The 16,209-nt window shown below is 51.4% G+C and overlaps 1 protein-coding gene across 2 annotated transcripts in view; it reads left to right on the top strand.

Annotated features, from left to right (window-relative positions):
* STAG2 (STAG2 cohesin complex component) overlaps positions 1 to 16,209 on the top strand; it is a 1,316,830-nt gene that overhangs the window by 1,252,502 nt on the left and 48,119 nt on the right. For both annotated transcript variants that reach the window (XM_086918500.1, XM_086918501.1), the window contains one exon: positions 14,414 to 14,540. In XM_086918500.1, the coding sequence (XP_086774626.1) occupies positions 14,414 to 14,540 (127 nt within the window). The remainder of the gene's footprint in view (positions 1 to 14,413; positions 14,541 to 16,209) is intronic.

Here is a 16,209-nt window from a genome sequence, read left to right as displayed (position 1 = left end):
TTCCCAATACTAGAGTCGCCGGACTGCCAGTGCCATCTGGTCATGGTCATATCCATAAAAACTCTTCAGATGCCCTGTGTCAGGCCCGACCATTTCCACCAATGCCAAGCCCTCAGTGTCGACCTCATCAAGCGCATGCTTCGGTCTCCACCTAACCATCAGGACTGACTTGGCAACCGAACTCAACTACCTCGGTACAGAGCAAGAAACATTCATCCATTTTTAAACTGTCGCAGACAAAAACCTCAAAGAATTCCTTGGTTTCCATGTCTACTGTTGATCCTATCCTTGAAACCATGAACATGCAACAACTAAGATCAAAATTCAACAAGGCACTGGGCGAATAATGTCCTCTCCTCTACCAACGAGGCAATTAACCTTTGAGGATGCATGGGACGCCCCTGTTCTCCCCAAAAAGAGAACAAAGAACAAGGCTACCAGTCCTAATCATAATCATCATCATCATCCTCCTGCCACCACCTCCCCTGCCATAATCCCCACTTCCACCATCCCCTCCTCCTTCCCCTACATTTCCACATCACAACTGTTGGAAAGTGGGTTATTGGTAGGGGCAAATGTAGGTCTGCCACTGGCAATAAGGCCACTAACACATGATCGGACTCAGCATAGGTCTTAGAAAAGTATTCCTTTGCTCAGCCCTTGGTAACGTGGCTGCGAGCAGACAGGCTTAACTTCAAAGACAGGTATGTAAAGCATTTAAAAACACCATTTCAGTAAATACTTAAGACATAACACAAAATAAAAATTCAACACCAATTTATAAAAATAGGTAATATTTTTATCTTTTAAATGACACCAAAAGGAAATAATCCACTGTAGGGAACCAGAGATATGAATTTTTAAAGATTAGTCACTTTCTAGTGCTTAGAAACCAACAGTCCCCAATCCACTTGAACAAACCCCTTACAAATCCACTGGTACTCCAGGCTTTGAATTCTTTGTGGGGCTGTCCAGGTGAGCTCTGTTAACATGTAGCTTGTAGGGAGTTTCCACTCTTGAGTCTTTGGGCAGCAAGGTAATCCACAGGGCTGTAGTTTCAGATGGTGCAGTCTACATAGGTCATGCCTTAGAGTTCCTTGCACACAGCAAAATCTTCAGCAGGGCACTTCTTGCTTCATTCAGTTTCAAGCAGCAGATCTGGAGGGTTCTGCCCCTCTCAGATACTTATTCAAAATTCTCTGGGTCAAGCACCAGGTCACTGCTGACCAATGAGAGCAGGGCAACTCCTCATAGTTGTGCCCACATCCTGTGGAGTGTGGCATTAGTTTGTCCCAGAGTGCACCATTCTTCCAAATCCATAATGGCTGATTTTCCAGCAAGGAGGTAAGACCTGGCTAAACACACCCCCTGGGATATCTTATTTCCATGGACTCTTCCCCCTACCATCTGCACATACCGTCCTTAAGCCTAGCCCTGACTCTGGGTCAAGCATTTCATAGTGGACTGAAACCCAGGCCTCCCTTCTGCCTTTGAAGAGCGTAGTTTACGACTCCACCTCCTGGCCTGGCATTCATATAGAACAGCACACTGCCCTCCCAGCAACCTGGCTAATCCACTTAACTCTGACTAATCAGGGCAGACCACTGAAAGGCTGAATTTGGACTTACAAACAAGAACGTCTCGTAACTTATTGTATGTACACTTTAGGAGAAATTTAACAATATAATATTGTTGGGTTTACTACTAACATTCTGGGAAGTCTTTGAATGGTCCAGCTAGTCCTCTCCTATCAATATTTATTAATCACTTCCTACCATGTAAACCTATGGGCCATGGGGTTTGCAATAGGGAAAATGACCTGGGCCACTTTTCAAGAACCAGGGCTTGTAAAACCATATTTAATAAGCATTCCCCTAATTTCTACAGTACCCCCACCCCCTGTGCAACTAGGGGAGACTTCAGGGGTTCTGAATCTGCAGAAATATTGCAGATCATCCTTACCCAATCCTTCTAGCATCAAAGTCGAATTTGAGCAGCACTTTAATACAATGTGTGGAGTGAAATGTAAACTTTACCCAGGCATATAAAAAAACTCATTTTGTAAGCGCGCTCCTTATAGATAACTGACCCCCACCCCTGGGATACCAAGGGGTGGTTTTACAAGGGGTCTCTCTCTATTCCTTCAGATACCAAGGGGTGACCCTGGGGGTCCCTAATATTCAAAAACATGGTAGGTTTCTAATTTCTAAGGGCCCCTACTCCCAAAGTCGAGTTTGGGCACAATTTAAGGTTTAAAAGCTGTCCTGGCCACCTGTGCAGCTTTTAAACTGACCTCAGGCTTCAGCACTGCACACATGCTGGTGCAGATAATCTGCTGGCCTCTAAACTGCCATGCCCCAGGATACTGGAGACGTTTAGGTAGTTTCAACCCCCTGCCCTATTACATACTAGGGGCTTAGGTGGTAGGTCATGCCAATTACAGGGGGTACCCCACCATACCATAGTGTATGTTGGGTGTCTTAACTCTATTCTAATGTGTTCCTTTTAGCTTGGCACTGGCCTTGGGCCTGGATAAACAGAGCCCAGGGTCAGTCAGAGTCAGTTACCACCAGTTCCAGTCAGCAAAAAGTTCGGGGGTGCCCAGGGCACAGGATGACTTTGCAACAACAACCCTCTCAATGCTTCATCTCCAGTTTCACCAAGAACAAACACTGGGGGATTGGGATAGTCATTAGGGGATCCTTACCCATGATATGCATATGACACAGAGCCCATGACTCCAAATGATCTGGATCTTTATCAAGCCTGCCCCTCCTATTTTGAAGATGCTAGTTAGATCTGAAAGAAAAAGGTTAGTATTAGATTCCCTACCTTAGAATATCCCCAGGCTTCAGACTGGATCCGGAAAATTTTGCGTAGCAGTACCCATGCACATCAGTAGGCGTCGTCTGCGGCGTTGTTGGCGCCGGGATGACGTCGTAGGAGTACTTGGACGCCGCCCTCACGCGCTGACGTCAGTTTTTCTTTTTTTCCACGCCAGCAAGCGCAGGTCCGGAGAAAGTGGTACCCTTTAGTCCATTTTTGACTAAACATTTTGGATCTTTTTGATCTACCTTTTCAAGTCTACCGACTCAGACGGTACCGGTAGGGATGCCCGGGTTCAAACCCTGCGTCGACTACAGCTGACTGATGTCGGTTACCGAGCCCTATTGCTGGGGCCCGACCACAACGACAAGTCGTGACCCGACTGCCGGGCCTTGAAGGCTAGGCGGGAGCGGTCACGCAAGGGCCTCGAGCTCCGGCAGTCGGCCCCGTGCCGTTCGAGGTCCCGGCCTGGAAGGAGGTCGAGGGACCGGTCGCGGGGCCAGAGTCGTCCGTAGCTACGGAGGAGGGAGCTGCCTATAGTGTGGTGTTGACGCGGGCGGCTAAGGCCTTATCCCTTGAACTCCACGTCACGGCCGTGAGGACTAACCTCACTGAGGTCCTTAAACCGCAGGCAGTCTCCTCGGAGCCTTGCCTGCCGTTTAATGAGGCCTTATCTGACGTTCTTCTGGGCACCTGGTCCAGGTCCCCTACAGGTCCGCCTGTAGATAGGAACGTGGCCAGACGCCACCGCCCGGCTCCGGGTCGACCCTTGCTTCCTGTCCATGCCCCCCATCCAGAGAGCCTCGTCATCCAGGCCTCTAACTCCCAGAACTAATTCCCGACGGCTCCCCCGATCGGGAATCCAAGAGGTAGGAACAGTACGGAAAGAAAAGGTTCTCCTCCCTAAGTTTGGGGTTGCGGTCATTTAATACCACGTGCCTCTTGGGCCGTTATACCAACTCTCTATGGGACACGGTCGCGGCCGTGCTGCCACAATGTCCAGAGGAGGCCCGGACTAAACTCTCCCAAGCCCTTGCGGAGGGTCGAGATGCGGCACGGTATTCTATCCGATGTGGACTGGATACAACTGACTCGCTACGTAGATCGATGGCAACGACTATGGCGATTCGATGCCACGCCTGGCTGAAGTCCGCCAACTTTTCGGCTGATGTCCAAAACACCCTTATGGACATGCCGTTTGATGGCAGTCGCCTCTTTGGCGACAAGGCAGACAGTGCGCTTGAGCGCTTTAAGGACTCCAGGGCTACGGCCAAGTCTTGGGCCTGTCGGCCCCGCACCAGCAACCTGCTGCCTCTCGCTACTTTCGTTGCCAAGGAAGGGGCGCCCCTACACGTCCTGCCAGCCACGGGCCGCAGACTAACATCCAGTGCGGTGGTGGACGTGGTAACCGCCCTGGCGGTGCCCGGGGACAACGGTGAGGCCAGTCCACATCCACCCACGCAGCATCCGCCTCCAATGCCTTCAGGCCCACACGACGCCAGTGGGGGGCAGGGTTCGCCATCACCTCCTTCACTGGCGCAACATCACTTCGGACAGGTGGGTGCTGCAAATCGTCCGAAGGGGCTACTCCCTCCCCTTCGCGGTGACCCCTCCAGTCATGCCACCGCAGTACCACCGCGTGTCGGGGGATCACTTGAGTCTTCTGCGAGAGGAAGTTACAACCCTCTTGGCCAAGGGGGCCATCGAGCGTGTTCCAGGTCCGGAAGTAGGGAGTGGTTGTTATTCCCACTAATTGCTGGCCCCCAAGAAGGACAAGGGGGGGCCTGCGTCCCATCTTGGACCTCAGGGACGTCAATCGCTTCCTCCAGAAGGAGAAATTCAAATTGCTGACCCTGGCTCAAGTCCTGGTTGCCCTCGGCCCTGGATGATGGCGTTGGACTTATTTTCACATTCCTTTCCTGCTGGCCCACCTGTGTTACCTGCGGTTCACGGTAGGCCACAAGCTTTTTCAGTTTGCTGAGCTCCCCATCGGCCTTACCAGTGCCCCTCGTGTGTTCACAAAGGTGATGGCGGTGGTTGCGGCTTATCTGCGCAGGTCAGGAATGTCAGTCTTCGCCTACCTCGACTACTGGTTGTTGAAGGCGGGCTCGCCCCAGGCAGTCGTCGGCCACCTCCAGATTATGGCCGACTGCCTGCATTTGCTGGGGTTCTCCATCAACATGCCGAAGTCGCAGTCTCACTCTCAGGAGCTCCCCTTCATCTGAATGGTTCTGGATACAATGCTGTTTCGGATTTATCCTCCTTAGCAGCGAGTCCGGGATATTCATGCTATGATTCCGATCTTTCAGCCTCTATCCCTGGTTTCGGTCAGGATGACCATCCGGCTTCTGGGCCTGATGGCCTCGTACATCCTACTGGTGACACATGCTAGGTGGCTTATGCGGGCTCTGCAGTGGGAGATGAAGTTCCAGTGGGCGCAACATCAGGGCAACCTGTCCGACCGTGTTCAGATCTCGGAGGACACTGCACAACAGTTGCAGTGGTGGCTCACGAATCGCGATTAGGTCAGTGGTCGATTTCTCCCCCTTCCGTAACCGGAGCACACAGTGGTGACGGTCGCGTCCCTCCGGGGATGGGGAGGCCACTTGGGAGTGGCAGAGATCAGGGGCCTCTGGTCTCTGGCGGAGTCCCGGCTCCATATCAACCTTCTGGAGCTGCAGGCGATCCAACTTGCACTGAAGGCATTCCTTCCCTCTGTCCGGGTAAGTGTAGTGCAGGTGTTCACGGACAACACCACCGCCATGTGGTATTGCAACAAACAGGATGCTATGTCTTGGACCCTATGCCAGGAGGCTCTGCGCCTCTGGACATGGCTGGAACGTTAAAGCATTACCTTGGTTGTTTAACACCTGGCAGTTTCTCTGAACGCCAGGGCGGACAAACTCAGCCGCTGATGCTTCACGAATGACGTCTGAACTCGGAGGTGGCGTAAGGTTTCTTTCAGCGATGGGGAGAGCCTTTGTTAGATCTATTCACCACTGAAGAGAACGCGCAATGTCATCAGTTCTGTGCGTTGGAATTTCCAAGGCGGCACTCACTTGGTGAGGTTTTTCGTTGAGAGTGGAGTTGTACTCCTTTCCGCCTATACCACTTCTGCCCGGAGTGCTGAAGATCAGGCGCGACCGGCCCAAGTCATTCTTGTGGCTCCGGACTGGGCTCGAAGGGTTTGGTTTCCCCAGCTACTCGGTATGAGCGTCGATCCGTCTGCCTGTTCGGGAGGATCTTCTGTCGCTGCAGCAGGGAACGGTCCTCCACCCGAACCTGTCCAGCCTCCACCTCCCTGCGTGGAGATTGAAGAGTTACAGTTGACACCTTTTGATCTTACTCCCGAAATCTGTGATGTCGTTCTGGCAGCCAGGCGTTCCTCCACCAAAACGGTGTACGCCTGCAAGTGGAACAGGTTTGTGACATGGTGCACAGCAAGGGCTGTGGATCCTCTTTCTGCCCCTCTTTCTGAGGTTCTTCTGTTCCTTGTCTCTTTGGCCCAGCATGGCTCTGCTCTGGGCACTATCAAAGGTTATCTTTCGGCCATCTCCGCCTTTCTACTGCTTCCTGATCAGCCTTCTCTTTTTAAGTCCCCGGTTGTTAACCGTTTCCTTAAAGGCATTACGCATACGTTTCCACCCGTACCCTTCATAATGCCTCAGTGGGACTTGAATCTTGTCTTGACTTTTCTGATGTGCGCTCTCTTCAAGCACCTTTGCCAGAAGAGTGAGTGAGCTCCAGGCTCTTTCTTCCAAACCTCCTTTCCTTTCTATTCATCCGGACAATGTGGTTCTGAGGACCCATCCTTCTTTCTTGCCAAAGGTTGTCACGCCCTTCCACATCGGGCAGACTATCACTTTGCCCACCTTCTTTCCGCCTCCTCATCCTTCCAGAGAGGAAGAGAGGCTCCACCGTCTGGACCCAAAACGGGCGCTCGCTTTCTATCTGCAGCTTACACAGCGATACCGGGTGGTTGATCAGCTCTTTGTTGGCTACGTAGGCGCCAAAAAAGGTCGGGCCGTGCACAAAGGGACCATCTCCCGGTGGGTCGTTCTGTGCATCAAAGCATGGTTCTCTTTGGCCAACAAGGAGCCTCCTGTGGGACTGCTTGCCCATTTCACCAGGGAAACTGCAGCCACTACTGCGTTGGGGCGTGGTGTTCCCTTGCAGGACATTTGTCAGGCAGCTACATGGGCCTCGCTGCACACATTTACCAAGCACTACTGCCTTGACAGTCCTGTCCGGAGAGTCTGCTTCTTTGGCCGTTCTGTGCTCCGTGACTTGCTGGTGTAATCTTGTTCGCAGACCCACCACCGGGGTTGGTATTGCTGGGGTATCTATTCTAAGGTATTGAATCTATCACTAACGTGTCTCTTTCAGATGCACAAGTTACTACTTGTGTAACAATGTATCTGTAAGAGACATTAGTTAGTGATAGATTCCTTACCCATCCTCCCCGTTTGGCGAACTGATTTCTCTGGTTAAGTTCATCCCTTTCAGGCCCTAGTTTTTTGCACCAATTGTCAGTATCTTGCATGGCTCTACGTTCCTGGCGTGGAAAGTCGTGTACAGAACTGACGTCCGCGCCTAAGTACTCTACGTGACGTCATCTTCGGCGCTGACGAAGCAGTGACGGACGCGGACCCGCAGGACGCCACCTACTGACGTGCAACGGGTACTGCTAAGCAAAACTTTCCGGATCCAGTCTGACGCCTGGGGATATTCTAAGGGAAGGAATCTACAGATATCTTACAGATATATCGTTACACAAGTAGTAACTTGTGCGTTCGGGCTATTTCCACGCCGCTGGCATTTTGCGAATGGGTGACCCAGTCACCCCATTCCCTGCGGATCATCTGTTGGAATTTCTCCACCAGGGCTCTGGTGGATGGGAGCTGCTACTTCCATTCTAAGCTTCGCTCCACAACTCTCTTCTGGGGGCTTGGGGATGTTCTGCTACGGATGATCCACTGCCTCCGCCGCTCCTACACCGCCACCGTCCTGCTCCGCAATATCCACCCTTCTACCCAGGGCCCTCTTCTGCAGACTGCATTTCATTCCTTGCCTTTAATGTTGTTTCCTCCGTCATGAGAGGCCCGGTGGTTGGATTCATGGGGGCGTAACATCTTCGCTTCCTCCAGTGCTGCTTTGCGAGCGCTCAACACACTTTGTGTGTTTTGCCAGGGCTCCCTCCTGCCTGTGGGATTTTGTGGAGTCTCTTCTGTCTCGCGTCCCCAACGAAGGTGCACGCGCTGATCTACGGCACCATGTGTTGGATGGTCGGGAGTTGGCCGCGTTTTCATCGCCATGCTTGGTTGCGGGATGGTGTCTTTACTGAGAATATTAGGGAGCGTATAGTTGACCTGCCTTTTGATGGTGTTCTTTTGTTTAACACCCAGGCGGACTCCACCATTCAATGTCTCCTTGTGGGGCTCCGTCCTCTTCCCCCTCCTTACGCTTGGCTTGGGATCCTCCTGGGTTTGATGAGAGGCATTATCCCACTTTTTTTCTGGTATCTAGTGTCTTGATTGGCCTGTCTGTGTGTTCTGTGTGGTTTGACGTGCCTTCTGGGTCCCTAGGTTGGCCCCTCTCTACTGTTAGCTGCTGGTACAGCCCCTCTGGCAATTGTGCATTTTTTGGCTGATTGATAAGCTGTCTGGTTCTTAACGCAGGTCCTTATGTTCTTGTCCTCTGATGCAGGATTATTTCCCTAAGAGTGGTTACCATGTTGTCTTTGGGACGTGTCATACCCTAAGTGGAGTACTTGTATCTATTGTATAGCTCTGTCCTACGCTGGGAGGGTGTGGACTCAATTTTGCGGGTTCCTCGCCTTTCCTGGCGTCGCTTCATACCGCTGGTGTGGTTTCTTTGATGTTTGTCTGGGCGTAGCTTGCGCTGCTCCAGGTTCAGGTGTTTCCACCCTTTTTTGTACGGCGTTTCGGCCCGGCCCTCTGTCTGGTGCTCCATTGGGGATAGGATTTCTTGGTATTTTCCTGTGTTCTGTTTGACGGCTTAAGTCCGTCCTACGTATTTCTCCTCTTCTAGCTGGCCCCACTTCTTTTCGTGGGTCGATTTATGTCTGGAACGGTCTCCCTTTAGGGGTTGTTCTGGATTTTCCTGGTCTTTGCCTTCGTTTTGCGCTCAGCTTGGTATGAGCGCTCTGCTTCATGGCCTTGGCGTATGCCCTTGTGTTCCTGCCTCTTGTTCTGCTGGAACCTTGCAAGACTACGTCTTTCATCTCACGCCTGCCTTTCTTGGCTATGGAGCCGATCCTGCCTTGTCCGCTGACTCTAGGCTGAGGCCGGTTTAGCTGGCCCCTTCACTATGTGTGTTCTTCTGTGGAGGGATTTGCCTCCATTTTTGCCTCTTCTCCTTGGAGTTTGGGGTGATTATTTTCTTCCTCGGTACTCCTCTGCCGTTGTCTGTCCCTCCGGGGCTTTCTGGCAGATGTCCCTTGTACTTTGGATGGGCATGGGGTATCCTGGCCTCCCTTCGCCATGTCCTTGCTTCCTTCTGCTTGGTGGGGGCTGGGCCACCCCTATTTGTCCCCATTACACATCCCCTGCTGGGGCCCTCTGTTTCTTCCTACTGGAAGGCTCTCTCGCAGGCCCTCCTCCCTTCTGGGTATGGCTAGGGTACCTATTCTACGTTAAGGAATCTCTGGCTAGTAGTCTCTATCAGATTTACAAGTTACTTTCCTTCGGTAACGATGTATCTGGTAGAAATGATTGTAACCACAGATTCCTTCACGACCTGCCCTTCCTCCCCATTCTGCAAGGACCTTCAGCCTGGTCTTCTGCAAGCTGGGTGGTTTTGTCTTCTGCGAGTGCCCTCTTTCACTTTCTCCCTAGTGGAATGCTTGTTCTGTTTGTTTGGTACACTCCTTCCTTTCTGGTGATTGGTTGGTGGGTTCATGGGTACTTCTGCTTCTCTGCACCCTGGTCTTCCAGTGTGGGGCCTACTCATGCTCTTCTCTCTATTTCATTGCTTGAAATTTCTGACTCCTCTGCAGTCCTCTTAGTTGGGGTCTCTTGGCTGCGCCTCAACCCTTAGCTCTTTACAGGGAATGCGCCTCTCCTTGCTGGTGTTGTCTTGGGGTAAGTTGCTGTTACTCTTCTGTTTTGGCCTTGTTGCCCCTCACTGATTTATAGACTGGGGTTGCAGGCCTCTTTCGTCTGCTGTGATGTTTTTTCTCATGCTTTTCTGCCCTAAGGGTGGATGTCTCGTTTTCTTGCAGGGTTGCTTCGCAGTAGCTGTGCTCTTCTCTTCCCTCTTTGACTTTCGGTGCCACAGTGCCTGGCACTCTCCCGAGTGGTGGTGTTCCTCGCCATTCGTTTCTTCCCTTTCTGTTTCTGATTGTTTTCGCACACTGTTCCCATATTCTCACAGTTTTTGTTTGTGATGGCTCCGCGTTGTGGCGCAGAAAAGTTCTCAGAAGCGAACTGACGGCGCGCTGGGTTGGAGCTTATGTGACCGTGCTGACGTCACACCCACGGACAAAGAGCGGAGTCACGTGGTTCAGCCCCCGCGGCGCACAGAGGCTTGAGGCAGAGGTGTTTGTCAGAAGAGCAGCAGGTCCCTCATTCTTCGGCTCCCTCTGACTTCCAGGTCTGGCCCTTGCCCATCCGCTTGTGCTCGGGGACGGCCACCTTAGTTTGCAGCCGTCGCCCACGGAGGAGCTGCTTTCTCTGCCACAGGCCCTAGGGAGGCGGGTGCAGCCTTTGCTCATGTAGTGTCCACGGCTGTGGGCATCCTGCGCATGGGTGACCCGGTGGCTCACTTTCCGGCGGACCATCGCTTGGAGGTGCTCCACCAGGGATCCGGTGGGAGGGAAATCTTACTTCCCTCTGAAGGTTCGCTCCTTTCTTCCTTAAGTGGGGCTTGGAGGCTTCCTGCCTCAGGGGAACCGGTGCCTCAGCATCTTCTGCACCGGCACCTCCCGGCGCCGCATGACCCGGCATGTCTTTCCCTTCACCCCTCGGTCGCCAGCCCTCTTTTGCGGACTGCTTTTCCCTCCCTGCCACCACTGTTGAGTCCGCCATCCCGGGAGGCCCGCTGGCTGGACTCTTGGGGCCGCAACATGTTCGCCTCGGCAAGTGCTGCCCTGCTGGCCCTTAACACCTTGTGTGTTCTGGTTAGGGCCTCCTCCTGTTTGTGGGACTCTGCTAAGTCTCTGGGATCCGCAGCGTCCCAGGAGACTGGTCAGGTGGACTTAAGGCATCATGCGTTGGATGGCCGGGAGCTTGCTGCGTTTATTCTCCTCTCTGAACATCTCAGAGGTGCTGGACCAGGCCATGGCTTCCTCAGTCGCTCTCCATAGTCATGCTTGGCTTCGGGACGGAGTATTCCCTGAAAATATTCGGGAGCGACTCAGCGACCTTCCGTTTGATGGCAGCCTGTTCCATGCCCAGGCTCCTCCGTCCCTTTCTCAGTGTCTCCTGAGTTGGGCTGATCCTGTGCCTTCTTAGGCCGGTTGTTCTGGCTGTGGAGTGTGTTTTCTGGCCATTTGCGTCATTCCTTGGGACTTTGGCATTGTTGGCTGCTGGACGGCCCATTTTGTTGATTGTGTGCGTGTTCTGCCGGAGTTGTTGCGCAGACTTTGCCCTGAGATTAGTCCTTATGCTTTGCTAGGGCTGCTTGTCAAGCCTTTCGCGGGGGTGTTTTTTTCCCCTTAGCTTTCCTTTTTCCTCTGCTGCGGAAGTTCTTCCAAAAGGGTTCCCATATTTTGGGACGTAACGTACCCTATTTGGGGTAGTGGTAGCTGTCATATGACTTGCGCTCTGCTAAGGGGTTCTGGTCGCCTTTGCGTGCCTGTTCTCCATGGTATTTATGTAGGTTGCTTTTGCTTCTTGAGGTCATGTGCGCGGCCACTCGTAGTAGTGTGCCCGGGCATCTGCTCCTCTCCCTGCTCCTGAGGTCTTGGATGATCCTGTGTTCTCCCTTGCCTGGCCCCGCCTACTCGGCCTTCCTGGGGCCTCAGGCTGTTCTTCTTGCTTCTGGCGGCTTTTGACTGCCGGTGCTGTTCTGGCTGGCAGGTTGCTTTCCATCTGGAGTGGGTTCGCCGCCTTTTCCCTCGCTTCCTTGGGTCTTCTAGTCTTCTTCTGCCTGTCTTGGCATTGGGCGAAAGCAATGTTGCCTTGTGGGGGAGTGGGGTGCTCCGGCCCTTCCGACCTTGCCCTTTGTTCCTCTCCTGTGAGTGTACGGGCCTCTTCAGCTTTCTTCTCCCTCCTACATCCTCTTGGGGTCGGTGGGGTTCTGCTTGTGGGGGTTCCCATTGCCTGGTCCACAGATCGGATCCCCTGTGGAGGCCTTTGTTTTGTATTGGCTGCTGGGGTCCTTTTGCAGACCCTCCTTACCTAGGGTATCTATTCTACGTGAAGGAATCTGCGGCTAGTAGTCTCTATCGGATGTACGAGTTACTTACCTTCGGTAACGATGTATCTGGTACAGACGATACTAGCCGCAGATTCCTTCACGGCCCGCCCTTCCTCCCCTATCCTGCTAGGACCCTTGGATTGGTCTTCGGTACTCACCTCTGGGGGGGACTGTGTCTCCTGTGAGTGCCTTCCTTGTTCTTGGCAGGTGGCTCCGTCTGGGGCGGTTCATTCCTCCCTTGGTTCTTTGGAGGATGGGTTTCTGGTGCTCTGGTGCCCTGCCGCTCTGGCTACTCCAGGTTTGGTGGGGATTGCGTTCTATCCCTGTCCTCCCCTCCCTTCCCTTGTTCCATTGCTATCCTCTGATAAAGGGTCATCTGGCCATGTCTTGCTCTTGTCCCTTGTGGGTGGTTGCCCTGTATGTTGGGGTGGCTTGGAGGTATGTTGTCCTTGTCTTTCTTGGGACTGGTCCTCTTCCTTGCTCGGGATGGGGGTGGTGAGTTTCCTACATGTACCATGACTTTTACGCATGTTCCTTGCCTCTGGGGCTCAGGGGTGGGAGGCTGTCTATGTGCAGGCAGGGTGGCTGCGCAGGGCGCTGCTTGTTCTTTTTTCTTTCCCTGCCTTTGGGTTCTGCGGTGTTGACACTATTCTGTGTAGTGGTGTTAGTCACCATTTCTTTCCAATTTTTCTGCTCTTCGCACACTGTTCCCATGCTTCCACAGTTTATCTGGTGGTTCAGCGTTGTGGTGCGGGAAAGTTCTACAAAGAAAACTGACGTGGGCACGCCAGGGTGGGTCTTATGTGACCTCGCTGACGTCACGTACGTGGACGACGCCTGGGTGTTAGCTTATGTCACCCCGCCCCACGGCACGCAAGGATGTTGTGGCAAAAAAAGTTTCCAGATCCAGTCTCACAGCTGAGGATAATTCTACGTGAAGGAATCTGCGTCTAGAATAGTCTCTACCAGATACATCTTTACCGAAGGTAAGTAACTCGTACATCAGTACCAAAGATACTTCCTCTTCTAGTGAAGTCAAGTTGATCTGGTTAGTCACATCTCTTAGTGTCCCTTGGTGCCAGTTACGTGGTGAACATATTTCAAGCTCCGTTGACTGGATTGGGAAGTGGGTTCATAGAGAAGTCTATTGTTCTGTCTTTTAAAGGGAATGTTAAATCTCCTTTACAAGTATGATTAGACTTTGGAATCTTGTTTTTCTTACACTGCTCAGGTCTTTCGAACATCATTAATGCCTGTTGCACCTAATATGGATCTCGTCCCTTCCTGTTGAGGCTTGTACATTTGCATCTGAAATAGAGCACTACCACTTTGCACTAGTGACTCAACATAGAACCCAGAAATGTGTTGCTGCTGTTTGCCATCTGGGAATTTTTCATATAAGGAATCTCTGCAAGGGCTATTCGTTAATCAGAATGGGCACTACACAACGCAACATTTTCTTCTGATGCTTAATTTTTTGGCTATGTAAATTTTTTCATGCTCCCGAAGAATATGTATTTTTATTTTGCCCTAAATACCCCTGACACGCAGTAGGTGGATTAGACCGATCTGCTTAAATCTTGGAGCCAGGCAATATCAGATAGCTTATAGAATTTTAAAAACTGACACATCAGGGCCACTAGTCTTTGCAGTTAGTCTCTTTTTACTTTCCTTCTGCATTATTCGCCAGAAGCTTTTACCCTGGGCCACATTGAGAAAATAATCTCTCTTATTTGTGATATGTTGCCTAATAGAATCAGTGTACTGTATATAAGCTTCTTTTTAATATCTTTGTATGTGGCTCTTTAGCTGGGAGGTTGTTATACTAAAGCTCGCCCTTTAGGCCTTTTAATCTGTTTTTATTTCGACCACTTTTTACTACATATTTTAAATGTAGCCTTTTGAAACGCATTCTTTTGTTTTAGACTGTAATTTGATGAATTGTTAATCTCTGTATACTTCAATGGTTTAAACAACCAAATAAAGTTATTTGACTTTAGTACTCTGCCTTCTTTCCTGTGTTTTTTTTTAAAGCATCCTTTCTGTTGGCTATATTTTTTAAGTGTACATAAGATAGGAAAGTACCAAACAATAGCTTTGCAGCTCGAAAATATTTTTAGTGACCAAAACTACTAATATTTCTTAGAATATTACGTATTAATTGAAAGTCATAGTTAATAAAAGTTTGTTGAATTTTTTTTTTTAGTCGACGTGGTGCTGGGTTGATGGAAGATGACGAGGAGCCAATAGTTGAAGATGTTATGATGTCATCAGAGGGGCGGATTGAAGACCTTAATGAAGGAATGGACTTTGACACAATGGACATAGACTTGGTAGGAAAGAGCAATTTTATGGAAGTACTAGTTTGTGCTTGTTAACATTTTTTTGCTACTTTGACTAAAATGTACCTTTCTTGACTTTCTTTATTTGTTCATACTTATTTGTAATAAACTCATTTTCAATGTCCGGCTCATTTATTTTATAGTTTTAATCTTTTTATTGAGGGGGGCGCTAGAGGGCGCACTGCGGAATGGCTGGCTAGTGTGTCAGCTCCGCCGGACGGGAGCTAAATAGCGGCCTTTGACCCCCTTCGGACACCGCAAAGGCGACGAAAATGGTCAAGATAGACGTCGGAATATGCAACCTATAAACTCCAGGCGGTAATATGCCGATATAGCGACAACTGATGCAGATATCGACGAAAGCTGGTGTGGGGACGAGCGGAGCTTCAAGATGGCCGCACCCGGTGATCGTTGCTGCCGATGGTCGGGACGGCTAGGAGCCCGAAATTGAAATATCCAGACCTACTGAGAGACCTGCCGAGGTACTGCACGCTCTACGACACAGCGAGCCAGCCATGGGCGATTGAGGGCAAGGAGAACGCGACGAAACGAGATGCGTTCCAGCGGACACAAAATGGCGGAGGCGCTGGAACGCAAGTACACTACAGCGAGGGAGGCGTGTGAAGAGACCGTGGGTCTGTGCAGCGCTGAAACAAGTGTGAGAGAGATCTGATTGTCGGATGGCTGGAGCGGAAGGTCAGCGGGGAGAAGGCAAGAGGTGGAGGTACCTTGCTTTGACGGCACGAACGTGAGCGTGGACAGCAGCGCTTAACTGCTGCTCGGACGAAGCCGCATCTGGGGAGGTCGGGTGCGCTCCCGGCGGTGCCAGCGGAGCGGATGCGGTAACAGCCTGCAACGGCTACTGGTCACCTGCAGCATCGGAAACACTGGTGCTCCTACCCAGTGTACACGATAGTGAGCTGTACACCGAGTACACGCCGAAAAGCGCATAACGGTGCGAAAACTAGCACTATTATAAAAATTGCAAAAGTGCCGACCTGTTGGAATATACAGGGCGAGAAAACCTGCGACGAAGCGGCAGTGGGGGCACCCTGGCGCCGAGGCATGTGTGGGACACCCTGAGAATACTCTGCAGATCTGCTTGGTGAAGGGCGCCTGTGAACTGAAGTAAGGCAGGAGGATCTGACTGCGCTGACGCTGCCTCCCGCATACAACTGTTGAGCAATAATAAAGGGGCACACAAGTCCATACTACGTCTGATGAATAAAACTACCACCTTGTCGGGGTCTAGAACACCAGCTCACCGCAACCAATCCACTACGGGCGCTTCGGCGGCAGTGAGCCCATTAAGGCGCAGTCCTCCAAAGTACACCGGTGATATGGGTAAGCCAGATAAACAACAGACGAAACTTCCATTCGAGACCAGGAAGCAGGTCAAGAACAATGCGACTACCTCGGATCTGGAAGGGGAGCAAGAGCTGCCTGAGGGATCTGGCATGGAGACAGTCTTGAGGGCAATTCAACAGAGCCTCCAGGAGATGAACAGCAAACTAGATAACGTGATGCAGCGAGTGGACAATATGGCAGCGAAGATAGAAAAACATGACAAGCGGATAGTGGAGGCGGAGCAGAGGATCTCTAAAGTGGAGGACGACTCCAGAACCACAATGAAAGCGTGCGGAGGCTTCGAAAAAACGTT

This window comes from Lissotriton vulgaris, chromosome 4_1 (genome assembly GCF_964263255.1).
Source record: "Lissotriton vulgaris chromosome 4_1, aLisVul1.2, whole genome shotgun sequence".
Taxonomy (NCBI): Eukaryota; Metazoa; Chordata; class Amphibia; order Caudata; family Salamandridae; genus Lissotriton; species Lissotriton vulgaris.
Note: the sequence above shows the minus strand (reverse complement) of the source record. Positions and strands in the feature narration are given on the sequence as shown.